This window comes from Dreissena polymorpha, chromosome 7 (assembly GCF_020536995.1).
Source record: "Dreissena polymorpha isolate Duluth1 chromosome 7, UMN_Dpol_1.0, whole genome shotgun sequence".
NCBI lineage: Eukaryota > Metazoa > Mollusca > Bivalvia > Myida > Dreissenidae > Dreissena > Dreissena polymorpha.
Window position 1 is genome coordinate 109356820 of NC_068361.1, and position 25902 is coordinate 109382721.

At 34.3% G+C, this 25902-nt stretch overlaps 2 protein-coding genes across 2 annotated transcripts in view; both read right to left on the reverse strand.

The window, feature by feature from the left end:
- The window catches only part of LOC127838264 (coiled-coil domain-containing protein 18-like), a 94463-nt gene that overhangs the window by 17032 nt on the left and 51529 nt on the right, over window positions 1-25902 (reverse strand). The gene's annotated exons all lie outside the window — the stretch shown is intronic.
- LOC127838265 (uncharacterized) lies at window positions 12203-16927 on the reverse strand. Its single transcript, XM_052365892.1, has 3 exons — window positions 16124-16927; window positions 14446-15449; window positions 12203-13041 (listed from the first exon to the last, which is right to left on the reverse strand). Exons 1-3 carry the CDS (start codon window positions 16453-16455, stop codon window positions 12689-12691), a joined length of 1689 nt encoding a protein of 562 aa, XP_052221852.1. The 5' UTR covers window positions 16456-16927; the 3' UTR covers window positions 12203-12688.

The window sequence follows — 25902 nt, forward strand, 5'->3', positions numbered from 1 at the left end:
GGGGGGGGGGGGGGGGGGGGTGGCCTTCCAATCATATGCCCTTCCCTTTTAAAATATTTGAATTTTAAATACAGACACAACCTACATGATAATATGATAAACATGCAGTATTACTTGGTTTAAGTATAATTTTATTTTTTAATAAGATTCACACCTCATGCAATATATGCTTGATCAATGCTTGAAAAAAGTAAAACATCACAAGGTACAAAGATTGCCATTTTACCATTTTTCACAAAAGAGATTGCCCCCTTTCCCATTTGCAGGCCCCCTGCCACTTGTTTAGTTTGGCCTAATCCCTGAGAATAAATGACAGAACAATATTTAAAATATAACATTTGTTCCCGACAAACAACACATACAAGAAGTAATACTAAAAAACTAATCAGAATAAACAGTATAGATAGTTGTTATAAATAATTTAATTATTGTACATAACAAAAGAAAAATTCTTCAAGTTTTTTTCCTTACATATATGTTGACTTCACTGACTCAATGTGCCATTCAAACAAAAACCTGGAAATTGCAAATTTCAGTGTTTAGTTCAAAGTTTTTTCCACTGGAAGAGCTATTGCAATTCGATAACACTGATTTTATTGTTTCTAAATAAGCCCACAATGATCTGGTCAGTTTTTGTGTTGTAGCAAACAGATGATGGGTTGGTCATTCCATTTTTCTTTGACACCAGCGTTGCCAGTTTCTTTATTCCCTCACAATCCACCTGTATGACAGTATGGGAGTCGGTTCCACAGACAAGGACTTGTCCTGAAGGTGTAACATGTACACCATATGGGGTTATCAGTTCAGGGTCTGTGAAGGTGGCTTTCAGTGTGCCATCTGTAGCCAGAGTGATAAGCTTGTCATTAGTGTTGTTGGTGACATAGATCCTGTCCACAGCAGGATTCACTGCACATTTGAACACTGCAATACATTAAACATGTTATAAATAGGTAGATCAAGATTATAATATATACATTTACACTTATGTTCATTTCTTATTTTTGTTCTCAATAATAATTTTACAAATGTTCATTAGTGTTTAACAATATCAGCAGAGGTAATCTTTTTATCTGTATGTATAAAAATACATTTGCCTGTTAAATTGCCTTTCTTATCCTCATACAGCCTTTCCAAGTGATCCAGTCAGAGTGTATTGGTACAGGGCAGTGTCAGAGGTGTAATACAAGGCTCCCTCATGATGGGCAATACCAGCTGGAACTTCCTCCCACTCACCAGCTGCCCTTTGCTCACAGAGATAAACTGGACATCATAAGCAACAGTTACAGCCACCTCACTGGATGAGATTTGGCAAATGCCGCTTGGATAATGAGACACATCACAGTGACTGGAAACATTGCAATGCTGGTCCAACAGCTTCACTCTTTTGTTAAAACGATCTATAACAACGAAATAGCTGCTAGGCAGGCTGCACATGTCAGTGATGACGCAAGTCTCCATTGTGTCATTTGATATTCTCACAATATACTCATTGCTCTTGACAGTCATCACCTGGTCTGGATTTATCTTGACTGTGAGAGACTGCATACGGTCTACAATTCTTCCAAGACTTGCCTGTTCAGACAGGTACTTCTCAATGTCAACGTTTGTCTGGAATATTATTGAACTATGAACACTCACTGTTTTCTTCTTCAGAAATGACTCAGACTCTTGTATTTTATTTAAACATTTTCTGCTGGCTATGAGCTTAAGTTCTTTCTTGTTCTCATCACAAAAGCCCTGTACAGCTTCACTGAGTGTTTTCAAGTCATCTGTCAATCTGCTGCAGCTGTCAACGCCTTTCTTCAGAGAAGTTTGACCAATAAGGACCTCATTTCATCCAGTTCTTTAAGGTTGCAGTTTCTAGAGAATCCAGGTAAGCATTTAATTTCTTTCGCAGATCTCGGATTTCTTGCCGGTTTTCACTCCATGATGCCTCCACAGCCTGAATGCTGGCCTCTTGTTTACTTTTGAAAGAATTAAGTTCATCAAGATTAGTTTGAAGATTCTCTGACAACTGTTGCATGTCTACTGACATCTTTTTTCATGAGTCACAAATTAGAGCCACATTGGTGCAATGTCTGAAAAAGCAAAATGTACCATTATTACCACAAGTAAAATAAACATGTATGGAATACCTAAATAAATATCAAATATCAAGGGGTATCAAACTTCAATACTTATAATATTCAAAACAGGCGTTGTATTGACAAACATTGAAAGAATAAATTAAAATCTTTTCCTGAGAGAAAAATTAAACTTGTGTACTACATAGTTTAAAGGTATATAAACAAGACTTGGACAGTAATGATAAGCAAGATGAGCAACATAATCTAATACCACTGAAAAACCTTATTGCTTAACCCTTTCCCACTGAAAAACAAAGTGAAAATGGCTATGAGCAAACAGCATAAAACCAGAACTGCCTGCGAGTAACTCACAGTCTGTTCAGGTTTTATGCTGTTTGCTGCTCATCAGTATCTAAGGGTTGGAAAAGAAGCCTTAAAAACTTGAATCTAGTTAAATATAACTTTCAAAAGGACTACACATGCGTTAAAATATGTATCTAAGTGGTAAAGGGTTAAAAAAAGATAATAATCAATTTATTCCCAAATCTGTAATCTAGACATCTAAGATTCATATCTTTAAACCACACAACCATCACCTATGTAGCATTATTTAAAATAACTGTTAAAATGCCTAAAACAATTGTAACAAGGGACAAATTTAAATTGTCACAAAACCAGGTTTTCAATAAAAACAAGGCCCATGTTCGAACTTGGCCATCTAGATCAAACTTGTGACCAAGTTTGGTGAAGATCGGATAAAAAGTTTTTGAATTAGAGAGCGGAAACCATTCTCAATGTTTAAAACGCACTAAGTGACCCCGTGACCTAGTTTTTGACCCTAAGCTGAATGTTAAAACATACTATGTGTCCCCATGACCTAGTTTATGACCCGACAAGGCCCATGTTTGAACTTGGCCTTAAGATCATCTAGATAAAACTTGTGACAAAGTTTGGTGAAGATCGGATGAAAAGTATTTGAATTAGAGAGCGGAAACCATTCTCAATGTTTAAAACGCACTAAGTGACCCAGTGACCTAGATTTTGACCTGGCAAGGCCCAAGTTCGAACTTGGCCTTAAGATCATCTAGCTAAAACTTGTGACCAAGTTTGGTGAAGATCAGATGTAAACTACTTCAATTAGAGAGCGGACATCATTCTGAATGTTTAAAACCCACTAAGTGACCCCATGACCCAGTTTTTGACACAGCAAGGCCCATGTTCAAACTCAGCCTTAAGATCATCTAAAAAAACTTCTGACCAAGTTTGGTAAAGAAGGGATGAAAAATATTTGAATTAGAGAGCGGACACCATGCTGAATGTTAAATAACGCACTAAGTGACCCAATGACCTATATTCAAACTTGACCTAGACATCATCTTGATACAACTTCTGACCAAGTTTGGTGAAGATCAGATGAAAAAAACTTGTAATAGAGAGCGGACACAAGCTTGTTCGGCCGCCCGCCCACCAGCCCACATTCGCCAATCTAATAACCAGTTTTTTTCCTTCGGAAAACCTGGTTAACAACTGTGAAATGAAGCTGAATAATTAACATACATTCTATATTGATTCCATTAAAAGCCGCCAATTTTCCCCATTTATTGCATGACAGAGTGCACCTTACCTGTGATTCATAAAAGCACATTCAGTGCAACACAGCTGACTGTGATCCTGGCAAAACATCTTTAGTTTCATATCCTTGTGGACATCACATTTCAGTAGAAACTCCTCTATTGTCTTTGTAAGAGGCCATCTATTTATTTGTCCTCTTCCATATTTAAAATGATTCGCATATAATTGATCATGGTGATACATGCATTTTGCACAGAAACACTTCATACATGATACACAAAAATAATCAGCACTTTGTTCAATATTTTTACTTTCGCAAGCACCGCAAACATAGTCCTTTACTAAATCTGAACTGTTATGAACTGAACATTCAGAAGTTGCCATTTTGAAATAGGTACTGGGAACTGCTCTTTTATTGAAAAGTATTAATTCAATATTATGATCCTTCCTTGTAAATAAAATGAATATTTGTGAAGTAACACACAGTTTTCAAAACTAATACCCTCTGCTAAACTTCAACCACTCAACCTTACATTACATGAATAAAACAAGCTATTTGCCACAAGCCTATTTCAATACACACTGAAGTACACAGTCAAATGTCAAGTTACAAAATGGCGATAAACATACAATTTGGCTCAAGGTTTTACTGATAGCAGAGGGACAAACCATTTTCTGAATGAAACCACAGGTGTTAGGTGCTTAGGATGCAAAAACCATAGCCCAGTCGGATATGTACAAAGATTACTGCTTTTTTAATGACTTAATCCTTTGTATGCTGGGAAATTTGTCGTCTGCTAAAATGTTGTCTGCTGAATTTCTAAAATTAGCATTTCTTCGATTTTTTTCACAGAATACTATCAGAATGGCAAACAGTTTGGATCCTGATGAGACGCCACGTTTTGTGGCGTCTCATCTGGATCCAAACTGTTTGCAAAGGCCTTCAAAATTTGGTTCCTGAGCACTGAAAGAGTTAATGATATAACTGTCTTAGCAGCTTGTGAAGCCCTAAAGCAGCATCAACATAAAAATTTTTGGAGGCAAAGCCCTCAACAGAGACAAAACATTCAAACCTGTAAATGACTACAGAGTTCATCACCTGAAAGTCGACCCCTGTCCAGCACATGCTGATCAGCTGTTCAAGTGGTAGATCTGTCTCACGCTCTGCCCCTAGATTAAAACCCTTTCCCACTCAGAGACAAAGTGGAATTGGCTATGTGCAAACAGCATAAAACCAGAACAGCCTGCGAGTAACTCGCAGTCTGTTCAGGTTCAATGCTGTTTGCTGCTCATCAGTATCTAAGGTTTGGCCTTTGAAACTTAAATACAGTAAGAAAGGTATTAAATTAAATATAACTTTCAAAGAGACTACAAATGGTAAAATACGTATCTAAGTGGTAAAGGGTCAAGACCCAGTTTTGTCAACTGACATTTTTGTGGATAAAGAACAATGCTGTGTTTGCAAGAAGTACTGACAGTGCACTTCTCTGGACAAACATTCCCTAGTTATTTGTACATGGGCGCAGTAAAATGTCCCATGCTGTTTTTTTATAGTAGTTTTTATAGTTTATTTACCGTTTCATTCACAACATTTTTAACAAGTGTTTGTTGCTGTTATTTAAAATTATTTACACCACATTTCTGAACATGAGCGCTTGAAATTACACCACATAGATTTCACAAGATTTGGAAACTACAAACTAATGTCATACTTTTGATTTCAGAATTGTCAATACTTATGTGTTTTTTATGTGTATGTTATTAAATAAAATATGTTAATGTCGTGTTTTAATTTTCTTGATAGTAACCATATATGTATTTAAACAATAATACACAGCTGAGCTGGGCCAGACGTCTATAATCAGCCCGCTGCCAGCATAACGGCCTGAGGGCCTTTGGCTAAAGTAGTTCAGGGCAACAGATAAGGATCGTTTTATCGTTTTTAAGATTCGTATTTGACAGAAAACAAATTGAAACAAGAGCACCGCCTTGCGGGTGCAGACCGCTCATCTATTTTCTTTTTAAAGGTGAAGGGACTCTTATTTTCAATCACAAAGGAGGGAGGGGTGGAGTGAAGAGCGGTGCATTGTGTGGGGGTGTGGACATTTATTACATTTTCTTCCAAAAATGCGAAAAAAAAGGAAAAAAAAATCGGGGGGGGGGGGGGGGGTGGGGGGGGGGGGGGAGGGGGGGGGGGGGGATTCTTGGGTGCGATGGTTGGACGGTATTTCAAACATAAAATAATAAAAATAAATATTGTGTTTTTTAACCGTTTCATAAAAAAAATGGGGGGGGTGAGGTAGGGGGGGGTATAGTGTGAGGGTGTGGTGGTAATTTGTGAGATGATCTTAAAAAAAAAAAAAAAAAAAAAATAGGGGGGGGGGGATTCGGGTGGGGGGAGGGGGGGTGGGGGGGATTCTTGGGTGCGATGGTTGGACGGTATTTCAAACATAAAATAATCAAAATAAATAGTTTTGTTTTTTAACCGTTTAAAAAAAAATTGGGGAGGGGGGTGGGGTGGGGGGGGGTATAGTGTGAGGGTGTGGTGGTAATTTGTGAGATGATCTTAAAAAAAAAAAAAAAAAAAAAAAAAAAGGGGGGGGGAGGGGGGGTTGGGGGGGGGGGCATGGGCGATGGTTTGGGTGGAGTCTATTGTGGTATGTCAGGTAAGAGTAGTTTTGTCAAAGTATCAATCAAATCTAATCATAAATAAAGAAGTTATGGCAATTTTTGAGAAATTTAATCATTTGACCTTGAGAGTCAAGGTCATTCAAAGGTCAAGGTAAAATTCAACTTGCCAGGTACAGTAACCTCATGATAGCATGAAAGTATTTGAAGTTTGAAAGCAATAGCCTTGATACTTAAGAAGTAAAGTGGATCGAAACACAAAATTTAACCATATGCTCAAAGTTACTAAGTCAAAAAAGGGCCATAATTCTGTAAAAATGACATCCAGAGTTATGCAACTTGTCCTTTTACTGTACCCTTATGATCGTTTGCGAGTGTTCCAAGTATGATAGCAATATCTATGATACTTTAGGGGTAAAGTGGACCAAAACACAAAACTTAACCAAACTTTCAATTTTCTAAGTATAAAGGGCCCATAATTCCGTCCAAATGCAAGTCAGAGTTACATAACTTTGCCTGCACAGTCCCATTACGGTAGTTAGTAAGTGTTGCAAGTATGAAAGCAATAGCTTTGATAATTAAGGAATAAAATGGACCTTAACACAAAACTTAACCAAAATTTTCAATTTTCTAAGTATAAAAAGGGCACATAATTCTGTCAAAATGCACGCCAGAGTTATCTTACTTTGCGTGCCCAGTCCCCTCATGATAGTAAGTAAGTGTACCAAGTTTGAATGCAATAGCATTGATACTTTCTTAAAAAAGTGGACCTAAACGCAAAACTTAACCAAAATTTTCAATTTTCTAAGAAAAAAAGGGCACATAATTCAGTCAAAATGCACGCCAGAGTTATCTAACTTTGCCTGCCCAGTCCCCTTATGATAGTTAGTAAGTGTACCAAGTTTGAATGCAATAGCATTGATACTTTCTGAGAAAAGTGGACCTAAACGCAAAACTTAACCGGACGCCGACGCTGACGCTGACGCAGACGCCGACGCAGACGCCGATGCCGACGCCAAGGTGATGACAATAGCTCATAATTTTTTTTCAAAAAATAGATGAGCTAATAAAAAATCAATCATACAGTTAACGATCATGAAAATGGAATAACAAATTGCAATTTATTGTTCATCATTTTAGTTTTACCGTTTCCAGTTGTACCGCTTTCAATTTTAATGAGTACACTACATTGTGACCTTAAGTGCCGCCGTTATATTTGTTGTAAGTTTATATATACACTGTTTTTTTGGCCCATGTCTTTATAAAAATTTACTTTCGTCGAAAAAACTTCTGGAAAGTTTTGGCAGCTAAATGCGGAATGTTTATGAAACTTTCATTCATTTTGTGTTCATCCAATATTTTACAAATTGTACTGTGGCGACCGGTAACGTCCAGGAAAGATGTTGTGGAGAGTACACTCTCAGATTTAATAGCTTTTGAAATATTCGGCTCATATCACCATGGCAATTACATGTCTGAAAAACAAATAAAAGCGTCTAAAAATAATGTATACAGGCTTGTCGTTGATGGAGAAGGTTCGGAAATGCGCCTTTAAAACAAACTAACTAATTTACATCCATGATTTGTCAATAGACATTTATAAATAGTTACAATCATTGACAATATGAATTTATCATGACTATTAATTGAATTAAGAATTGATGAGAATTATCAATGCTCCAAAATTAAGAGCTCATCTTATCAAGAAATATTGAGCTTTTATCAAATGGTAAAAAACTGATTACAAATAGTTTTAAGGGAAAAAAACTATTTGTTTCAAAAAGCTTGTAGTGAAAACAAATAGACATGAAATCTTCTCTGTTGCCCTGATGCATCATATTTAAATTTCAGAGACATGATTCCAACAAATTGTAACAAATTCCAAATCATTATTTTTTCAAAACCATTCCATTGTTTGTTCACTTGTTTGTTTCTTTGCCACAACCCGGAGAGGCTATTTGTAAGGTTTTAAATGATAAACTATTCAAATTTGTGTGGCAAGGGCCTTCAAAAATCAAAGCAAAAGTCGTAACAAAAGATTTCGATAAAGGGGGACTCAAAATGGTGGACATAAATGCATTTATGAAAAGTTTTAAATTATCATGGATAAGAAAAGCTATTCAAGGCCAAAACAAATTTATATCCTTAGCTAGAAAAATATTTGACTTAAATATACTATGCAATACAGGCAGTTTATACGCCACTTCAGCTGTAAAAAAAATGACCAACACTTTTTGGATAGATGTTTTTACCATATATTCTGACTTTGTTAAGAGTATTAATATCGACTCTGTTGATAAACTGTTAGATTTGCCTTTGTTTTTAATAACATTCTATTAATCAACAATAAATACATTTTTTGAAAGTATTGGTATGATAATGGCATTCAGTATGTTAAAGATATTATTAAAGACTGAGGGCAGATTTTGTCACTGCAAGAGCTAGAATTTAAATTGAATAAACCAGTAAATTTTTTACATTATGAAGGTATGAAGAGAGTTCTTTCCACATAGATGGCCTCAGTTCAAAATGTAAAATTAGAAGAGTATAAAGTTACATTCATATCCTATTGTGTTGACCTATATAAAACCTTTTATTTTGAATTCATGTAATAAATTACTATACAACATGTTAAAATCAAACTCTGAAATCCCCACATGCCAAACAAAGTGGAATGACTACTTTGCAGAAGATTCCATACAATGGAAAAGAGTCCATGGACAAGTGTTTAAAAAAACTAATAATACATGTATTCAATGGTTGCAAACTAGGATTATCCACAGAATATTGGTAACAAACTCACTCCTTTTAAAATGGACTTGTCAGATAGTAATATATGCACTTTTTGCAAAATGTCAGAAGAATCAATTACTCATTTATTCTGGGAATGTGACACAGTAAAAATACTTATGAAAGATATATCCGATAGCTTAAAAAATACAAATACAGTAGTCTCTCTGTAAACCAGACGGTCTGGGGACCGGCGTGATTGTCCAGTTTTCAGAGAGTTCCCGTTTACCAAGTGTATGCATATTGCCGAAATATAAATTGGATTCATTGTGTACAAAATCACATAAGAATAAAACAAACCATATACATTTACATGTACCATGTGATAACTGTACTCGTGTAATGATTATGTTTATAGCATTCTTCAAAAAATGTGTTTTGATTCCGTGATCAGTTTAATCTTATCCTCTAACGTAAGCTCTACGCGTCTGCGTTTAGCTGGAGGCTTCGACATTTTAGATTTGAGAAGACTTGTAGATTTGAGATTAATAATGCTCAAGATGCGCTTGAAATTAAGAAGCGGCAATGAATGAATTTGCAGACAGATGGATGAATATTTAACAGTAATATTTCTCACAGTTTTATCTGACAAACAAACAAACAACCATTTAAGCGTTTAAAACATGGCTATAAGATCTTTTAAAATACCCAAGAAGATCACAAGAAACGGCATGCATCATTTTTTTAATTAAATTGTTTATCATAAGCTTAATAAAACGATCGATTCAATCACTTTTTGGTGTTACCGCACGTCTATTATATACGTTCACAGTTTGTTTTACATTACTTAATCGGACTTCCATAGCGCGGTAACGACTTGACACCTTTATGGTATGTTTAATCCAATTATCGATAATTGCGCGAGCAAAATGTGTGACACCGCACGCGCTGTGCTGACTAGGTATTGTAATTTTCACGCCTCGGGCATCTTGAGAGTTTAGACTGTCCGGTATACACAATGTATTTTATGTTGAAAAAGACCAAATTCATGGAGATATCCGTTTGGTTTCCAGTTTTGAGAGAGTTCGGTTTATTCAACATTTTTTAACAAAGAAATAAAAGGAGAAAATACGGGACTGGCCTGACCATTCGGAATCGGGAGATTTCCTGTATTCAGAGAGTCCGGTATTGGCAGAGTCTACTGTATACAAATAGTAATAAACTGCAAAAAGTTCCTTCTTGGAGATACAAATGAAAATGACAACTGCTTTATTCTGCTCATGGAAGTTAAAAAGTACATTTTTGAATGCAATAGGAAAGAAGTTATTCCACATTTTCAGGGATTAAAAGCTAGCCTAAGATTAGCTTTAAATATTTATGCAACCACAACAAATGAATCGAGTAAAGAATATTTTTGGACAGTTATAAGAGGAATATGTAATTCGTAATTACATGATTAACAAAAATAACTGTCTATAACTCCCAATATATATGAAATGTGCAAAGTTTGTTTACTTGATCAAATTTTACTATGTTGTTTGCGTATTGATCATATATTTAAATTGATTGTGTTTGTAAACTGCACTCTTATTGTAAACCAAAACTTTGTTATTTAACAACACTAGCAAATGATACATAATTGGGTTTTGTCCTTAACTCTCATTATATAATTTATGAAATGTGCAAGTTTGTTTACTTGATCAAATCTTACTATGCTGTGTGCATATTGATCATAAATGTAAATTAATAATATTTTAAAACTGCACTCTGATTGTAAATCCAAACTTTGTTATTGATTAACACTAGCAAATGATACATAATTGGGATTTGTCCTTAATTTTCATTATATATGAAATGTGCAAAGTTTTGTTTTACTTGATCAAATCTGACTATGTTGTGTGCATATTGATCATAAATTGAAATTGATTGTTTTGTAAAATGATACATAATTGGTTTTTATCTTGTTTGAACTTGTAACCATAGTAAAATTGTTGTGGTTAATCAAAACCCTTTGTTGTTCAAGACGCACTTATTATTGTGATGTACATAATGAATATTTAAGTCAAGTCGATGAAGTAAAAAAGGTTGAATGATGATATTAATTCAAACTGTATAATGAATTTAATGATATGGTGAAAACACATTACATATGGTAGATTAATATATGAATGTGCATTACTTTGTAAATTATGTATGTATATATATTATGGAATGAATAAAAGCATTTAAACAAGAAAAAAAATAAAATACTTTTCCAAAACATAATTTATGAAGTACATCTCAGGCAGGCTTTTCCAAGGCAGTTTTAGCGCAGCAACACTACTGTATCTTCCCTTCAAAATCAATGTTAATGCAACGCTTTTCATATCATGTTTATTCATCTCTTGAAATTTTCACAAGCGCTTGCAAGTTCTGATGTAACTGTTGTTTGCATTCTGCTATGGACCCATCAAATGATGGACATTTAAATGAGCTGTTTGTGTAAAGGTGCTTACACACATCTTGTGCGAAATGAACTGGTTGAATAATAACTAAATTTGGTCCAGATTTTTGCGTCTTCATAGTACATCATATTCCAGCTTGCGTTGAGTAGAGCGACAAACATTAACCTAATTTGTCCAACATCAAGCATTTACAATTCAACGTCATTCTGCTTGCAACAACTTACTCTCTCAGCATCCAATTTCTTTAAAGGGATCTTTTCACGCTTTGATAAATTGACAAAATTGAAAAAAGTTGTTTCAGATCCGTAAGATTTCGTTTTAGTTATGATATTTGTGAGGAAACAGTATTACTGAACATTAACCATGCTCTAATATAGCCATTATATGCATCTTTTGACGATTTTAAAACCTAAAAATTATAAAGCGTTGCAACGCGAAACGATTGAATAATTTGGAGAGTTCTGTTTTTGTCGTTAAATTTTGTGAAACTACGAAGATTGCTTATATAAGGTATAAAATACGTTCAGCATGTGTACTCGGCGGAATAGCTCAGTAGGCTAAAGCGTTTTTACTTCAGGACTCTGGCAGGACTCCAGGGGTCACTGGTTCGAAACCTGCTCCGGGCAATGTTCTTTTCCCTTTTTTAATTTTTTTCTTGATTTTTTACTGGAGCTTTTATGATCCAATGTTTACATTTATCAATATATAGCATTTAATGAATAAGTTAAAAAAATGCCAAAATCTGTGAAAAGGCCCCTTTAAAATAAGGTTCATACCTCATGGAATATATGCTCAGCAGATGCTCGAATATATGTACTTCGTTGGAAACAGCACAATATATATAAAGTTTTCAATACTACAAATTTTCTGGAAAGAGGATGCACTGCCCATTTTAATACCCCCTGCCATTTGTTTAGTATGGCTATATGCCAGCATAAATGACACAAACATTTTTCACTTTAAACAGTTGTTTACTGACAAACTATGTATTAAATGAAGCCAGACTAAAGAACTTATAAGCATCAACATTATACATGCAGATAGTGGCATTCAAATGATTCTATCTTAAGAGCATTAGAACAACACATTTAAATAAAATAAAAATTATTTAACAAAAGATAGAATGTATAAATACCCTAATTTTCTCTCAAACTAGATAAAAATGTCTATGGCTAAATGAGCCAATCAAAGTTAACATGAAAATAACATATAACACCGTATTAATATCAATTTTTTCCTATTGAAGACCTATTGCAATTCCATAACAATGATATTATTATTATAAATTAGTCCAACAATGATCTGGTGAGTGTTGGAGTTGTAGCAGACAGACAATGGGTTGACAACTCCATCTTTGTTTGATACCCGAGTTGCCAGTTTCTTTTTCCCCTCTAGATCCACCTGTATCACTGTACATGCGCATAATTCACATACTAGCACTTGTCCTGATGGTGTTACATGGACACCCCATGGGTTTTGTAGTTCAGGGTCTGTGAAGGTAGATATCAGGGTGCCATCTGTAGCCAGAGTGATGAGCTTGTGCTGCGGCTTATTGGTGACATAGATCCTGTGCCCAGAAGGGCTCACTGCACATCTCCAAACTGAAAAACATGTAACATGTTATATATAGGAAATATAACATGAATGATGTTCTCCTATGGGTTGCATTGCGCAGTACACGTTAATAGTGAAATTGTTATTACCGGTAACAAGCCCACAAGGTAAGGGGACTATAATTCTACAAAATCATTAAGTGTGATACAAACCATTACAACACAACGGCCATGAAAACAATTGATGTTGACACATGTATAATTCCTGTCCATTGTAAAGTAAAAAGAATAATGCAAATTGGTTATTTTGTCCAAGACGTTGTCTGACTTTCTTTGTCTGTCAGCTTGCATTTCTTTCTGTACAATGTAATTGACAATTTAAAGATTATCATTATATTAAAATTAAATTCATGAAAAACATTATGAATGTATGTACTTGAAAGCAAACGACTTAAAATGTAATTTTAATTTTCTTACCATTACAAGTGTTTGTAATGTTGATTGTCTTGTATAGGTGAGTTAGAATTTTCAATCACTAATCCTACAGTGCAACTTTAATTTAACACCCCTGATTATTTTCACTTTACAACAAATATCAATTCTTATTAATCATATAGCTTTTTGCTTTTTTGAAAAACCATTAAGTGATGCGTATTTTTTTCTTGAATTTTTTTTTGTTGATAAAAAATTACCAGGAAATAATTAAAATGGAGAATAATATTCATGGGAGAAAAACTGTAATTTTATACAGGCAAAGATTATCTTACTTATCTCAATTTTAAGGGTTCAAAAACTTAACATAAATATAGCATGTTCATATTCGCATAGTTCCATTATAGTCTTATGTTTATGTTCAGAATTTATAAATCATTTGTTGCATTTGTGAGTTGTTATGTTGCTTTTCATTGTTATAAGGTAATTAGAATTGTTTTCATGCTATCAGATGTCATTGTATCATTATGATGTGATTCTGTACATTTATATCATCAAATACAATTTTTTTGCATTAAGACTTTCATCGTGGTTCAGATCGTATACAAATTTTGTATAAAGACTTTCTTTACATCATTGACCATCTGTGTCTATTACTTTGTAGTAATGTGTGTACTCAAGAGCTTAAAGCCCAATGTATGTTGAAATCAAATCTAAACTCTATCATCATTAAAAAGTCTTTTTTCTCACTATATTTTTGATAAGCAAACGATTTTACACTTTTAGATACAGATTCTACTCTGGTTATCTGTATTTCATATATATACAATAAATACACCAGTATTTCAGTCAGAATATCTATAGGTATCTCATAAATCAGTTAATCAGGATAATTGTATATGCATTCACATTATTGCTCTTTTCTTATTTTTGTTCTCAAAACAAATTTCAAAAGTGTTCATTAGTGTTAAACTATTAAGATAATCTTTTATTCGTATTACAACACAAACAAACATGTACCTGTATTTGAACCACTTGCATCCTCATAAAGCTTTTTCACAAGTGATCCATTAAGAGTGTAGTGGTACAGGGCAATTCTAGAGGTGACATACAATGCTCCATGATGGTTTGCTATACCTATAACTTCATGCAGTAACTGGAACTTCCTCCCACTCACCAGCTGTCCATTGCTCACAGAGATAAACTGGACATCTTTATAAACAGTCACAGCCACCTCACTGGGTGTGATTTGGCAAATGCCCTCTGGACCACTGTGCACATCACAGTAACTGGAAATATTGTAATTCTGGTTTAACAGCTTCACTTTTTTATTATCGTAATCTGTGACAATGACCTGGCCACTTGGCAGGCAGCAAATGCCTCTGATACTGCAAGTCTGACTTTTGTCACTTGACATTCTAACAATAAACTCAGATTTGCTCTTCACAGTCAAGGTCTGGTCTGGATTCCTGTTGAGTGTGAGAGACTGCATACTGTCTACAATCTTCCCCAGACTTGCCTGTTGAGATAGGTACTTTTCAATGTCTGTGTTAGTCGTGAATATAATTGAACTCTGCAACTTCCTATGGTTCTCTTTCAGATATGACTCAGACTCGTTTATTTTGTCCAGACATTTTCTGCTAGCTATGAATTCAATATCTTTTTTACTCTTATCACAAAGGGCATTTACAGCTTCACTGAGTTGTTTTAGCTCATCCTTCAGTCTGTTGCAGTTGTCAACATCTTTCTTGAGAGCAGTTTGCAATGTGGTCCTAATGTCATCCAGTTCTTTCAACGTTGCGTTTTCTAGTTCATCCAAAGCAGTATTTAATTTCTTTCTATGCTCTCGGATTTCTTGCAGTTTTTCACTCCATGATACCTCCAAAGACTGAATCATGGCCTCTTTTGTTTTTTGTGACATATTGATGTCATCAAGAATAGTATGAAGATTGTTTGACAACTGTTGCATATCCACTGAAATGTTTTTGACAGAATCAGAAATCAGAGCCACATTGATGCACTGTCTGAAAAAGAGCAACATGAGTCATAATTACCACAAGCATCATTTAATTTTTAAATGGTGTACAATTTATAATTTCCAAAATCGGCGTTGTCTTGACAAACATTTTCTGTCTAAATTAAAATGTGTTCTGCAATGAAATTAAAAAATTATGTCAGAACAAAGAAGGAAGGTTTTATAAATAAGATTTTGACAATAAATGTAAGAAAAGGGAACAATAACATCTGGCAGGCTATCAATAAAAAAGTCTAATTGATTTATGATTATGCTTAACTAACAATTCATGCCCCATTGTGTAATCTAGATGTCTATAAATTATGTCTTCAAACATTGCAACAATGACCTATTAAACATTTTTGAAATTAACTGATCAATGCATAAAACAACTGTGATGTGTAGCAGACAAAAATAACATAAAATATTTGATTGATTCCAGAGAGCGCAGCCAACTTTCTATAACCTCAATAACATACAATCCAAATCCCATATTGAGCTTGAAATACCCACTAATGCAAAAAAGGAAAAACATGAGTGACCCATTTATGCAGCAATGGTAGATACATGCAAATTAAAACTTATGATATTGATGCGATTGTGTAAGAATTTAAATGGACCATTTGTGTTTGTACTGTCTGAGATTGGTTTTCCCCATTTATTGCATGACTGTTTCCAACTTACCTGTGATTCAGAAAAGCACAATCAGTGCAACACAGTTGACTGTGGTCCTGGCAAAACATTTTCAGTTTCTTCTCCTTGTGGACATTACATTTAAGAAGCAAATCCTCTATTTGCTTTGTGAGAGGCCATTTATTTGTTTCTTCTCTTCCATATTTGGAATGATTCACATATAACTGATCATGTTGATAAATGCATTTTCCACAGAAAAACTTCCTACAAATTTCACAAAAATAATCAGCAATCTCTTGAATATTTTTACATTCACAGGCTCCACAAACATAGTCCTTCACTAAATCTGAACTGTTATGAACTGAACCTACAGAAGTTGCCATTTTTAAGTAGAAGTTGTAAAATGAAATTTTATTGACAAGCTACGTATGTGCTATAATCCCTTCCCTGCAAATAAAATGTATATTTATGAAGAAACACACAGTTGTCAGTAACTAACTATGTTAAACCCTCTACTTAACTTAAATCTTGCAAAAAATTATTTTTACAAGTTGTTTACACTCACAACCTTATTTAAATGAACACTGAAGTACAAAGTCCACAGTCGAGTTACACAAAGACCATGTATATATTAGCTGGCTTAAGGTTTCGCTGATAGCACACAGACAAACCATTTTCTGAAAATAGGGTGAAACATGATACTCAGATATCAAGCACGCTTCTGATTTATGATAAACCTTAACGTGTATTGATTAATCACAGTTGCACATACAGTTTCACAAAATGTTCTGTTCAGAACTGCTTATAAACTTGGAAACATTACGAACCTTAAATAGCATTTAATTTAAGATAAAAGTGTCCACTCCTGAGTTAAACCTGTCAACTCACCCCATTAAGTTTAATCTGTGCTTTTCTAAATCAAATTGAATACTCATCTTCATCTCAGATAAACAGATTTTCAAGTTAATATGAGTTAAGAAAAAACAATTAATTAACAATAGCATCCTACATTGAACTGATAAGACTGAGCAAAGGAATTTCATTTTTTTCTTCTACAAAACGACTATATTTTAGAGCTCATGGATTTACAAACAAAAGTAGCCAGGATTCAAGTTTCAATGTTTATTGCTATATGGCCTCCGGCCCTTGCAAGTACAAATAACATCATATAGCAACAAAATTTCGAAGTATACAAAGTATAAGCAAACATACATATATACACTACCTCTAGCGCAATTTCTGCCATCCACATCGCATCACTGTGATTCAGCCCAGAGTGAACAATAACTATATCACCACGATACACCGTTGAACACAGTGATTTTGCTGTGGCGAATTGCGGTGTCAGTCGCGGCGTAATCGGGAAATTGATCTTACAGTGGGCCACCACGATTGTGGTGTGCCACCGCGATCGTGGTGGACCACCACGGTCATGCCTTTAAATACTGATTATGTTATAAATATGATTTTGTTATACATGTATAATTTTTTATGTATTTCTATTTATTGTACATGTGCTGTATAACAATACGAATAAAACGCAGGTTTTCTTACGAAATAATGATGGACAATGGGATGTCTACATCCATTTACTATATCAATATAAAATGGAGAATTTGGTGTCTACATGAATTTACTATATCAAATAAAATGGAGAATTTGTTGTTTACATTTATTTACACATAACAGAACAGATGGTATTTGAACGCATCTTCTCACTTCTGTCGGTATTTTTTATTACAATCAAAACAAATATTCACACTCTCATTTACTCGATTATAAAGACGGTGATATATTTTGATATAATAAGGTTAATTGGTAAATAAAGAAACTGTAATTTGACATTCACAGGAACTTATAACCAATTAACATATCTTTTATAATAAATAAAGTAATAATCAACTCTACATGGGAGTCACTAAAATAGTCAAAATCAAATTACACGTTACATGTTGATATGTAATTATTGGCAAGCTATACTTGCACAAACAAGAAAGCATTCCCAAAGTTTTAACAAAAACAAACAATTCTTAAAATAAACAACTAGTAAATCTTCACTTAGAAACTGTAGAAACAAAACATAAAGTACATCACGCTCGATGTACGACATGTCAAATGATTCTGGAACGAGGGTAAACAATAGAAAATAATGACGATTGTTAACAATCAAGTTACAATGTATACAAATGTACATAAAAATGTAACAAAACATTCTAGAACTTTGCAATAATTATACGGTCTGCAATATCGAAATATACATGTTCATTCACATTTATCTGTATTTCGCCGCAAACCACTAAAGCCGTGGTGGACCACCACGATCATGGTGGTCCACCGTGAGATCGATTTCCCGATAACGACCACGGTGTTCAGCCACTGTCAACGCAATCTATTTTGATGGAAACACCTTCCAATTGCGGTGATGTTCCACGCCCACGAAAAATTGTCCATCATGGTGGGAGTGTGGTTCTGGGCAGAAATCGCGCTAGACGTAGTGTAATGGTACAGCTATAAATAATTAATTAGCTGCTATTTAGTAACTCATTTCTTCTTTCAAAAGCATAATACAAGAACATAGCAGTACCCCTGATCACCTTTTCTTCCCAGGAGCTCATGATTATATTCAATTTATTTATAGTAGCAGGTGAAAAATACTTAATTGGTATATACCATTCTCAGAGGTCTAAGTATGTTGTGCATATTAATAGAAAATGAAATTCATTTTCAAAATCAGTTTTGCAAAAAGGACAGAACCTTTGGTCCCTGTCCAAATAGCGGCCCTTTTCAATCATGAGCTTATGGGAAGAAATTTGAAAACATACAATTAGGCATTTCGAAATTTACGAATTGTTAATATTTTTAAATATACCTCAAAATCAAAGTTACTTTTAAATCCATGGTATGTTTTAAGTTTAGGGGCACTATTAAACTTTTCTACCCACTGCTGTACAAAAATATCCTTTAATCGTTGAGCATAATTATGCAAGAACAATGGTTTATTAACAACCGATTGTGTTTCCCACACATATTCAAAACCTATGGATTGCATAATCTATTACAGGTTACAGCATAAATGCAAAATCCACTCTGAGCTTAGCAAATTGGCTTGCAAGGCATACACCTCTGTACTGTAGCTCTCAAATCTAAAGAAAATGTTCACAAAGACCAGCATATAAAACCCTCAACAATCATTGAGTGATGCGATTGTTGATCCGGGTGATGCCATGCACCATTATAATTATCTGCATTAGAAGCATCTGCGCACAACACTGAACAAAACAAAACAAAATGTAGGTCTGTCTCATGTTGAGCAACTAGATGAAGACGAAGCAATGTCAACTGATGACAACACAGCGGATGGAGAAAAAACGCTGTGTTTGCAAGAAATACTACAGCACTTCACAAACAAGACATTTCCTGTTGATTTAAACATGGGAACTGTGCAATTTTGCCAACCCGAGACACATTCCATATTCTGAACATCTGTAAACGCTGTCAATAAAAACACCCTATATGTACCCCATATTGTCGATAAAAACACCTTATTCAATGTTGCAAAAGTTAATTAAATAAAGTTTTTTAACGTTTTATTTACATTTTTTGTTAAATGTTTGTTTCTGTTAACAAGAATTTATTACATCCCATTTCTGACCAGTCAGCAATTGAAGTGACGTCATAGAAAATTGGTTCATTAGACTTGGAAACATGTGTCACACTTTTGTTTTCATAATTTTCTTTACTTGTTTGAAGAACAATAATTTTTTGCGTCAAAACTTAGATATTTTTATAATCTTCAACAAGATATTTTTTCCTTCAAAATGTTTTATCAATCATTCAAAAATGACTTATAACTAGAAGTGTTTTTTAGTTAAGGATTGATAACTACACTTGTTTGTTTTTAAATATTTTCTTTAGTCCAATTATTTAACCTTAATAATTATTTAGTATCATAAACACATATATACCATTAATGCACTTATGTATAAATAAAAACCATATAATTCTAGCTTGATCAATATTTATGTTTATATATGATAATTAAGTAAAAAAACGGTTCCAAAATGGGGTGAAAAAAAAGATTGGCCAACTTGAAATGTCTGAGAATCTTTAATTGTTCAGTAAATGTTTCTTTAACTTTGATTTTGGATTTAGAATACCATAACAATAGGCCAAATATTAAAACAAGAGGGCCATTATGGCCCTGAATCGCTCACCTGACTAACCTTGCTACATCAACTTAAATTCTATCAGACCCATATACAATCTCAAGAAAGATTTCATTAATTAATACATTCTGACAAAATGTCATAAAGACGTGATGAAAACTGTGACCTCTTTCATCTTCACAAGGTTTTACTAGAATTGGCCCGGTGACCTAATTTTTGACCCCATATGACCCATATACCATCCAAAATCAGATATTATCAAGAAAAACATTCTGAAAATACTTCATTAAGATCAGATGAAAACTATGGCCTCTATTGTCTACACAAGGTTTTTCTATGATTCGACCTAGTGACCTACACAGGTGGAAGTAACGTACCCTGGATAGTATTTTTTTTTTTTTTTTTTTTTTTGGAGCCCAATATATTCAAATAAATATATAAAATCATGTTTAATGAGAAAAAAAATGACAAATGGCCATGAAAAAAAAAATCCCCACCCTCTGATATTGGAATCATAACAAGGTCATTAACTAGAATTTATCATAGACCTGTCTTCGCTGGCCGCAAAAATGTCAAAAGTAGCTTTAATCTAAAGCATCCATTTATCCTCCTATGGGCAATTGGACAACCTTCCAAAAAAAGTTAACTTCAAAAATATCTGTCCAGCCGTTAACTCACAGTCTGTCAAAAAACGAGCAATATTTCGAGTCCGTTTGTCAACCCGAATAAATCTTCTACAGACTTTCAAACAATATTTTTGAGTTTTTGCCCCTTCATCGATAGCTCGCGTCCTATTCCTTTGAAACAACGAAGCGTGTCAAATAATGCATGCATATGCAACCACTTACCCCTAAAAACTAATTCCAAAATGTTATATTTTCTTTGCAACAACTGTTTTAACTCTAAATTTGATTTACTTGAAAACGAAAGAAGCCATCGCTCTTGAACCCGGCTTAGCAGTGAATTACACTGACAGAGCCAGGCACATAAATATCCAATCAACAACAACAACGATGTTTTAATAAATGTGAATAAATGGAAATTACTTATCATTCTGATTGTATTGGAATAAGTTTTTAGGGGTGTGTGGTTGCATATGCATGCATTATTTGACACGCTTCGTTGTTTCAAAGGAATAGGGCGGGAGCTATCGATTAAGGGGCAAAAACTAAAAAATATTGTTTGAAAGTCTGTAGAAGATTTATTCGTGTTGACAAACGGACTCGAAATATTGCTCGGTTTTCGACCGACTGTGAGTGTACGGCTGGACAGATATTTTTGAAGTTAACTTTTTTTGAAAGGTTGTCCAATTGCCCATAGTAGGATCAAGGGATGCTTTGGATTAAAGCTATTTTTGACATTTTTGCGGCCCGCGAAGACAGGTCTATAATAAAGTCTAGTTAATGACCTTGTTATGATTCCAATATCAGAGGGTGGGGATTTTTTTTCATGGCTCTTTGTCAATTTTTTCTCATTAAACATGATTTATATATTAATTTGAATATATTGGGCTCCTAAAAAATATATATATGAAAAATACTATCCTGGGTACGTTACTTCCACCTGTGGTGACCTAGTGTTTGACCACAGATGACCCAAATACAATCCCAACCCAGATTTCGTCAAGATTTACATTCTGGTTAAATTTAATTACGTTTGAATGAAAACGGTGACCTCTACTGTCTACAAATTATTTTTTTTTATTTGACCTAGTGACCTAGTTTTTGACCCAAGATGACCCAAATTCAATCCCAACACAGATTTTAACAAGACAAACATTCTGACAATATTTAATTAAGATCTGATGAAAACTGTGACCTCTATTGTCTACACAAGGGTTTTCTATGATTTGACCTAGTAACCTAGTTTCTGACCCAAGATGACCCAAATACAATCCCAATCCAGATTTTATCAAGATCAGCATTCTGACCAAATTTCATAAAGATTGGATTTAAACTGTGACCTCTATTGTTTACACATGTTTTTTTTTATTTGACCTAGTGACCTAGTTTTTAACCCAAGATGACCCAAATACACTCCCAACCCAGATTTTATCAAGATAAACATTCTGACCAAATTTCATAAAGATTGGATGAAACCTGTGACCTCTATTGTCTACACAAGGTTTTTCTAATATCTGACCTATTAACCTAATTTTTGACCCCAGGTGATCCAAATACAATCCCAACCCAGATTTCATCAAGATAAACATTTTGATCAAATTTTATAAAGATTGGATGAAAACTGTGACCTCTATTGTCTAAACAAGGTTTTTCTATTATTTGACCTAGTGACCAAGTTTTTGACCCCAGATGACCCAAATACAATCCTAATCCAGATTTCATCAAGACAAGCATAACATTCTGACCAAATTTCAAAAAGATTGGATGAAAACTGTGACCTCTATTGTCTACACAAGGTTTTTCTATTATTTGACCTAGTGACCTGGTTTCTGACCACAGACGACCCAAATACAATCCCAACCTAGATTTCATCAAGATTAAACATTCTTACGAAATTTCATTAATATTGAATGAAAACTGCCACCCCTGTTGTCTACACAAGATTTTTCTATCATTTGACCTAGTGACCTAGTTTTTGACCCCAGATGACCCAAATACAATCCCAACCCAGATTTCATCAAGATAAACATTCTGACCAAATTTCATAAAGATTGGATGAAAACTGCGACCTCTATTGTCTACACAAGTTTTTTCTATTATTTGACCTAGTGACCTAGTTTTTAACCTAGTGACCTAGTTTTTGACCCCAGATGACCCAAATACATTCCCAACCCAGATTTCATCAAGATAAATATTCTGACCAAATTTCATTAAGATTAGATGAAAACTGTAACCTCTACTGTCTACACAAAAAAATTGTTGACGGACGAACACACACACACACACACAACGGACGTAGGACATCACACGGTCACATAATCTCACCATGTCACTTCGTGACAGGTGAGCTAAACATAAAAGAAAATCAAAATGTTGTGTTACATTCCTTAATCCTTAAAATATTTGCCTTCTGACATTTGGATTGTTACATAATGCCTGCCATGTTGGACACACTTCCAAACAGAACACAGATTTTTGCTTAATGCAAAACTAAATTTTTTTTACAAATAATGAATAAACATTGATATTAACACAGAGATTATAAGTAATAGCAGAAGAAAGATGCAAAAGAAAAGTCACTATGTATGATAAATGACTTGCCCTACAAGCTACCAACTCTTTAAAATTAGTTGCTCTCACAAATTATATCCCACAATTCGAAAGCGTGCATCCGCTTAAGTTAGACCCTGCTTCTATCATTTAAGAGGTAACATATGTCAGTAAGCTGTATTTAAACCAAAATTGTAAGCCTAAAGAAGTTTAAATGTCAAAGTAATGCTTCCTGGCGATCATAACATTTTATCGAATTCAAAAAAACAAAATCTTCCAAATAATAAGTTATAGACCGCATCTTCAATTGAATTTCAGTGTACGCTTCCAAAGACAGTTTTAGCAAAGCTGCTCCACTGTACCTTAACTTTCCAATCAATGTGGACACCATTCCTTATCGTCTCATCATGTTTCAGCGCTTGCAATTTTCATAAGCGTTTTGCAAGTTCTGATCTGACTGTTGTCACTATTCTGCTATATATGGACCAATCAAATCATGCACATCCTAATTAGCTGTTTGTGAACAGCTAGGTGCTCAAGCACAACTTGTGTGAAATTAACTGGTTGAATAATAACTAAATCCAGTTTGGTGCAGATTTTTGTGACTTAATTGCACATCTCATCAAGGCCTTTGTAAACAATAACCTGACTTGTCCAACATCACACATTAACAGTTTAACATCATTTTGCCTGCAACTTCTCACAACATACTCTTTAGCATCCAATTATTTTAATTAAGGTCCATACAGCATGGAATATAATGCAGAATAGATGCTTTATTGTAAGTACATCAATCGAAACAGCATGATATATAAAGTTTACAATACTACAACATTTTTCCAAATAGGTTGTCCTGTTCATGTTCAGACCTACTGCGATTTGTTAACACTGGCTGCACCCCTGAGTATAAAAGACAGCAACATATATCAACTGTAATATTTACTTCTTGACAAACAATATATAAAATGGAGCCAGACAGTAGAACCAATCAGTATCAACATAATACATAAAAATAGGCTTTTTGTTTATACAACATTTACATAGCGCCCTTTTTCATACTTGAGATGTGCCTTCAAAGGCGCATTACCATTGTTCCCTGATCACTGGGTCATAAGTCGTCCGTTAACATATTGACGCAGTATACAGCCATGGCACATTGGCTTATTTCCTCCACAGATACCCATTTATACACCTGGGTGGTGTTGAGCAGATGTGTGATTCATTTCTTGCTCAAGGAAATTCCAGTGGTTGGGGCGGGATTCAAACCAGGGACCTCTTGATCCCTAAGCCAGCGTCCTACCATTAGACCACTGCTCCCACGTTGTCATGCTTGCTTGTTTTAAACGATCTTAAAAGCATAAGAACAACACATTTAAATAAAAAAAAAAATTACTTAACAAAAGACAAACTATATAAATAGCTTTTTCTCTCAACCTAGATAACATTTCTATTACTAAATGAACCATTCATAGAAAACATGGAAATAACATCTAAAACCGTATTCATATAATTTTTTTCCAATGGAAGACCTATGGCAATTCCATAACATTGATTTTATTGTTATTATGTAGTCCCACAATGATCTGGTCAGTCTTGTTGTTGTAACAGACAGACACTGGCTGGTGTACTCCATCTTTGTTTGATACTAGAGTTGCAAGTTTCTTTTTCCCCTTCCGATCCACCTGTATGACAGTATTTGAGTTGCATCCGCAGACAAGCGCATGTCCTGCAGGTGTGACATGGATACCCCATGGTTTTTGAAGTTCATCATCCGTGAAGGTGGATATCAAGGTGCCATCTGAAGCCAGAGTGATGAGCTTGTGCATTTTGCAGTTGGTGACATAGATCCTGTCCCCAGCAGGACTCACTGCACATTTAAACACTGTAAAACATTGAACATTTTATACATTTGAAAATATAACATGAATGAGGTGTTCCAATGGGTTACATTGCGTAGCACAAATTGATTAAGTGACATTGTGATTCAAAAGCCCACAAGGTGAGGGGATTTTTATTCCATACAATCAACAAGTGTGATATGAACAATTGGAACACACCAGCCATGCAAAATTCCAATTACTTATTATCTAATTACATTGAAAAACAACATAATAACTCACAAATGCAACAAATGATTTATAAATTCTGAACATAAACATAAAACTATAATGGAACTATGCAAATACATGTATATACATGCTATCACAATGTCATTATATCATTATGATGTGATGCGTCCATTTATATCATCATTAAAAATCTGGGTTTTTCTATATTTTTGATAAGCAAATGATTTTACACTGTGAGATACAGATTCCACTCTGGTTATCTGTTTTTTCATACAATAAATACACCAGTATTTCAGTCAGAATATCTATAGGTATCTTATAAATCAGTTAATCAGGATAATTATATATGTAATACCATAATTGCTCTTATCTTATTTTTGTTTTCAAAACTTATTACAAAAGTTTTCATTAGTGTTAAACAA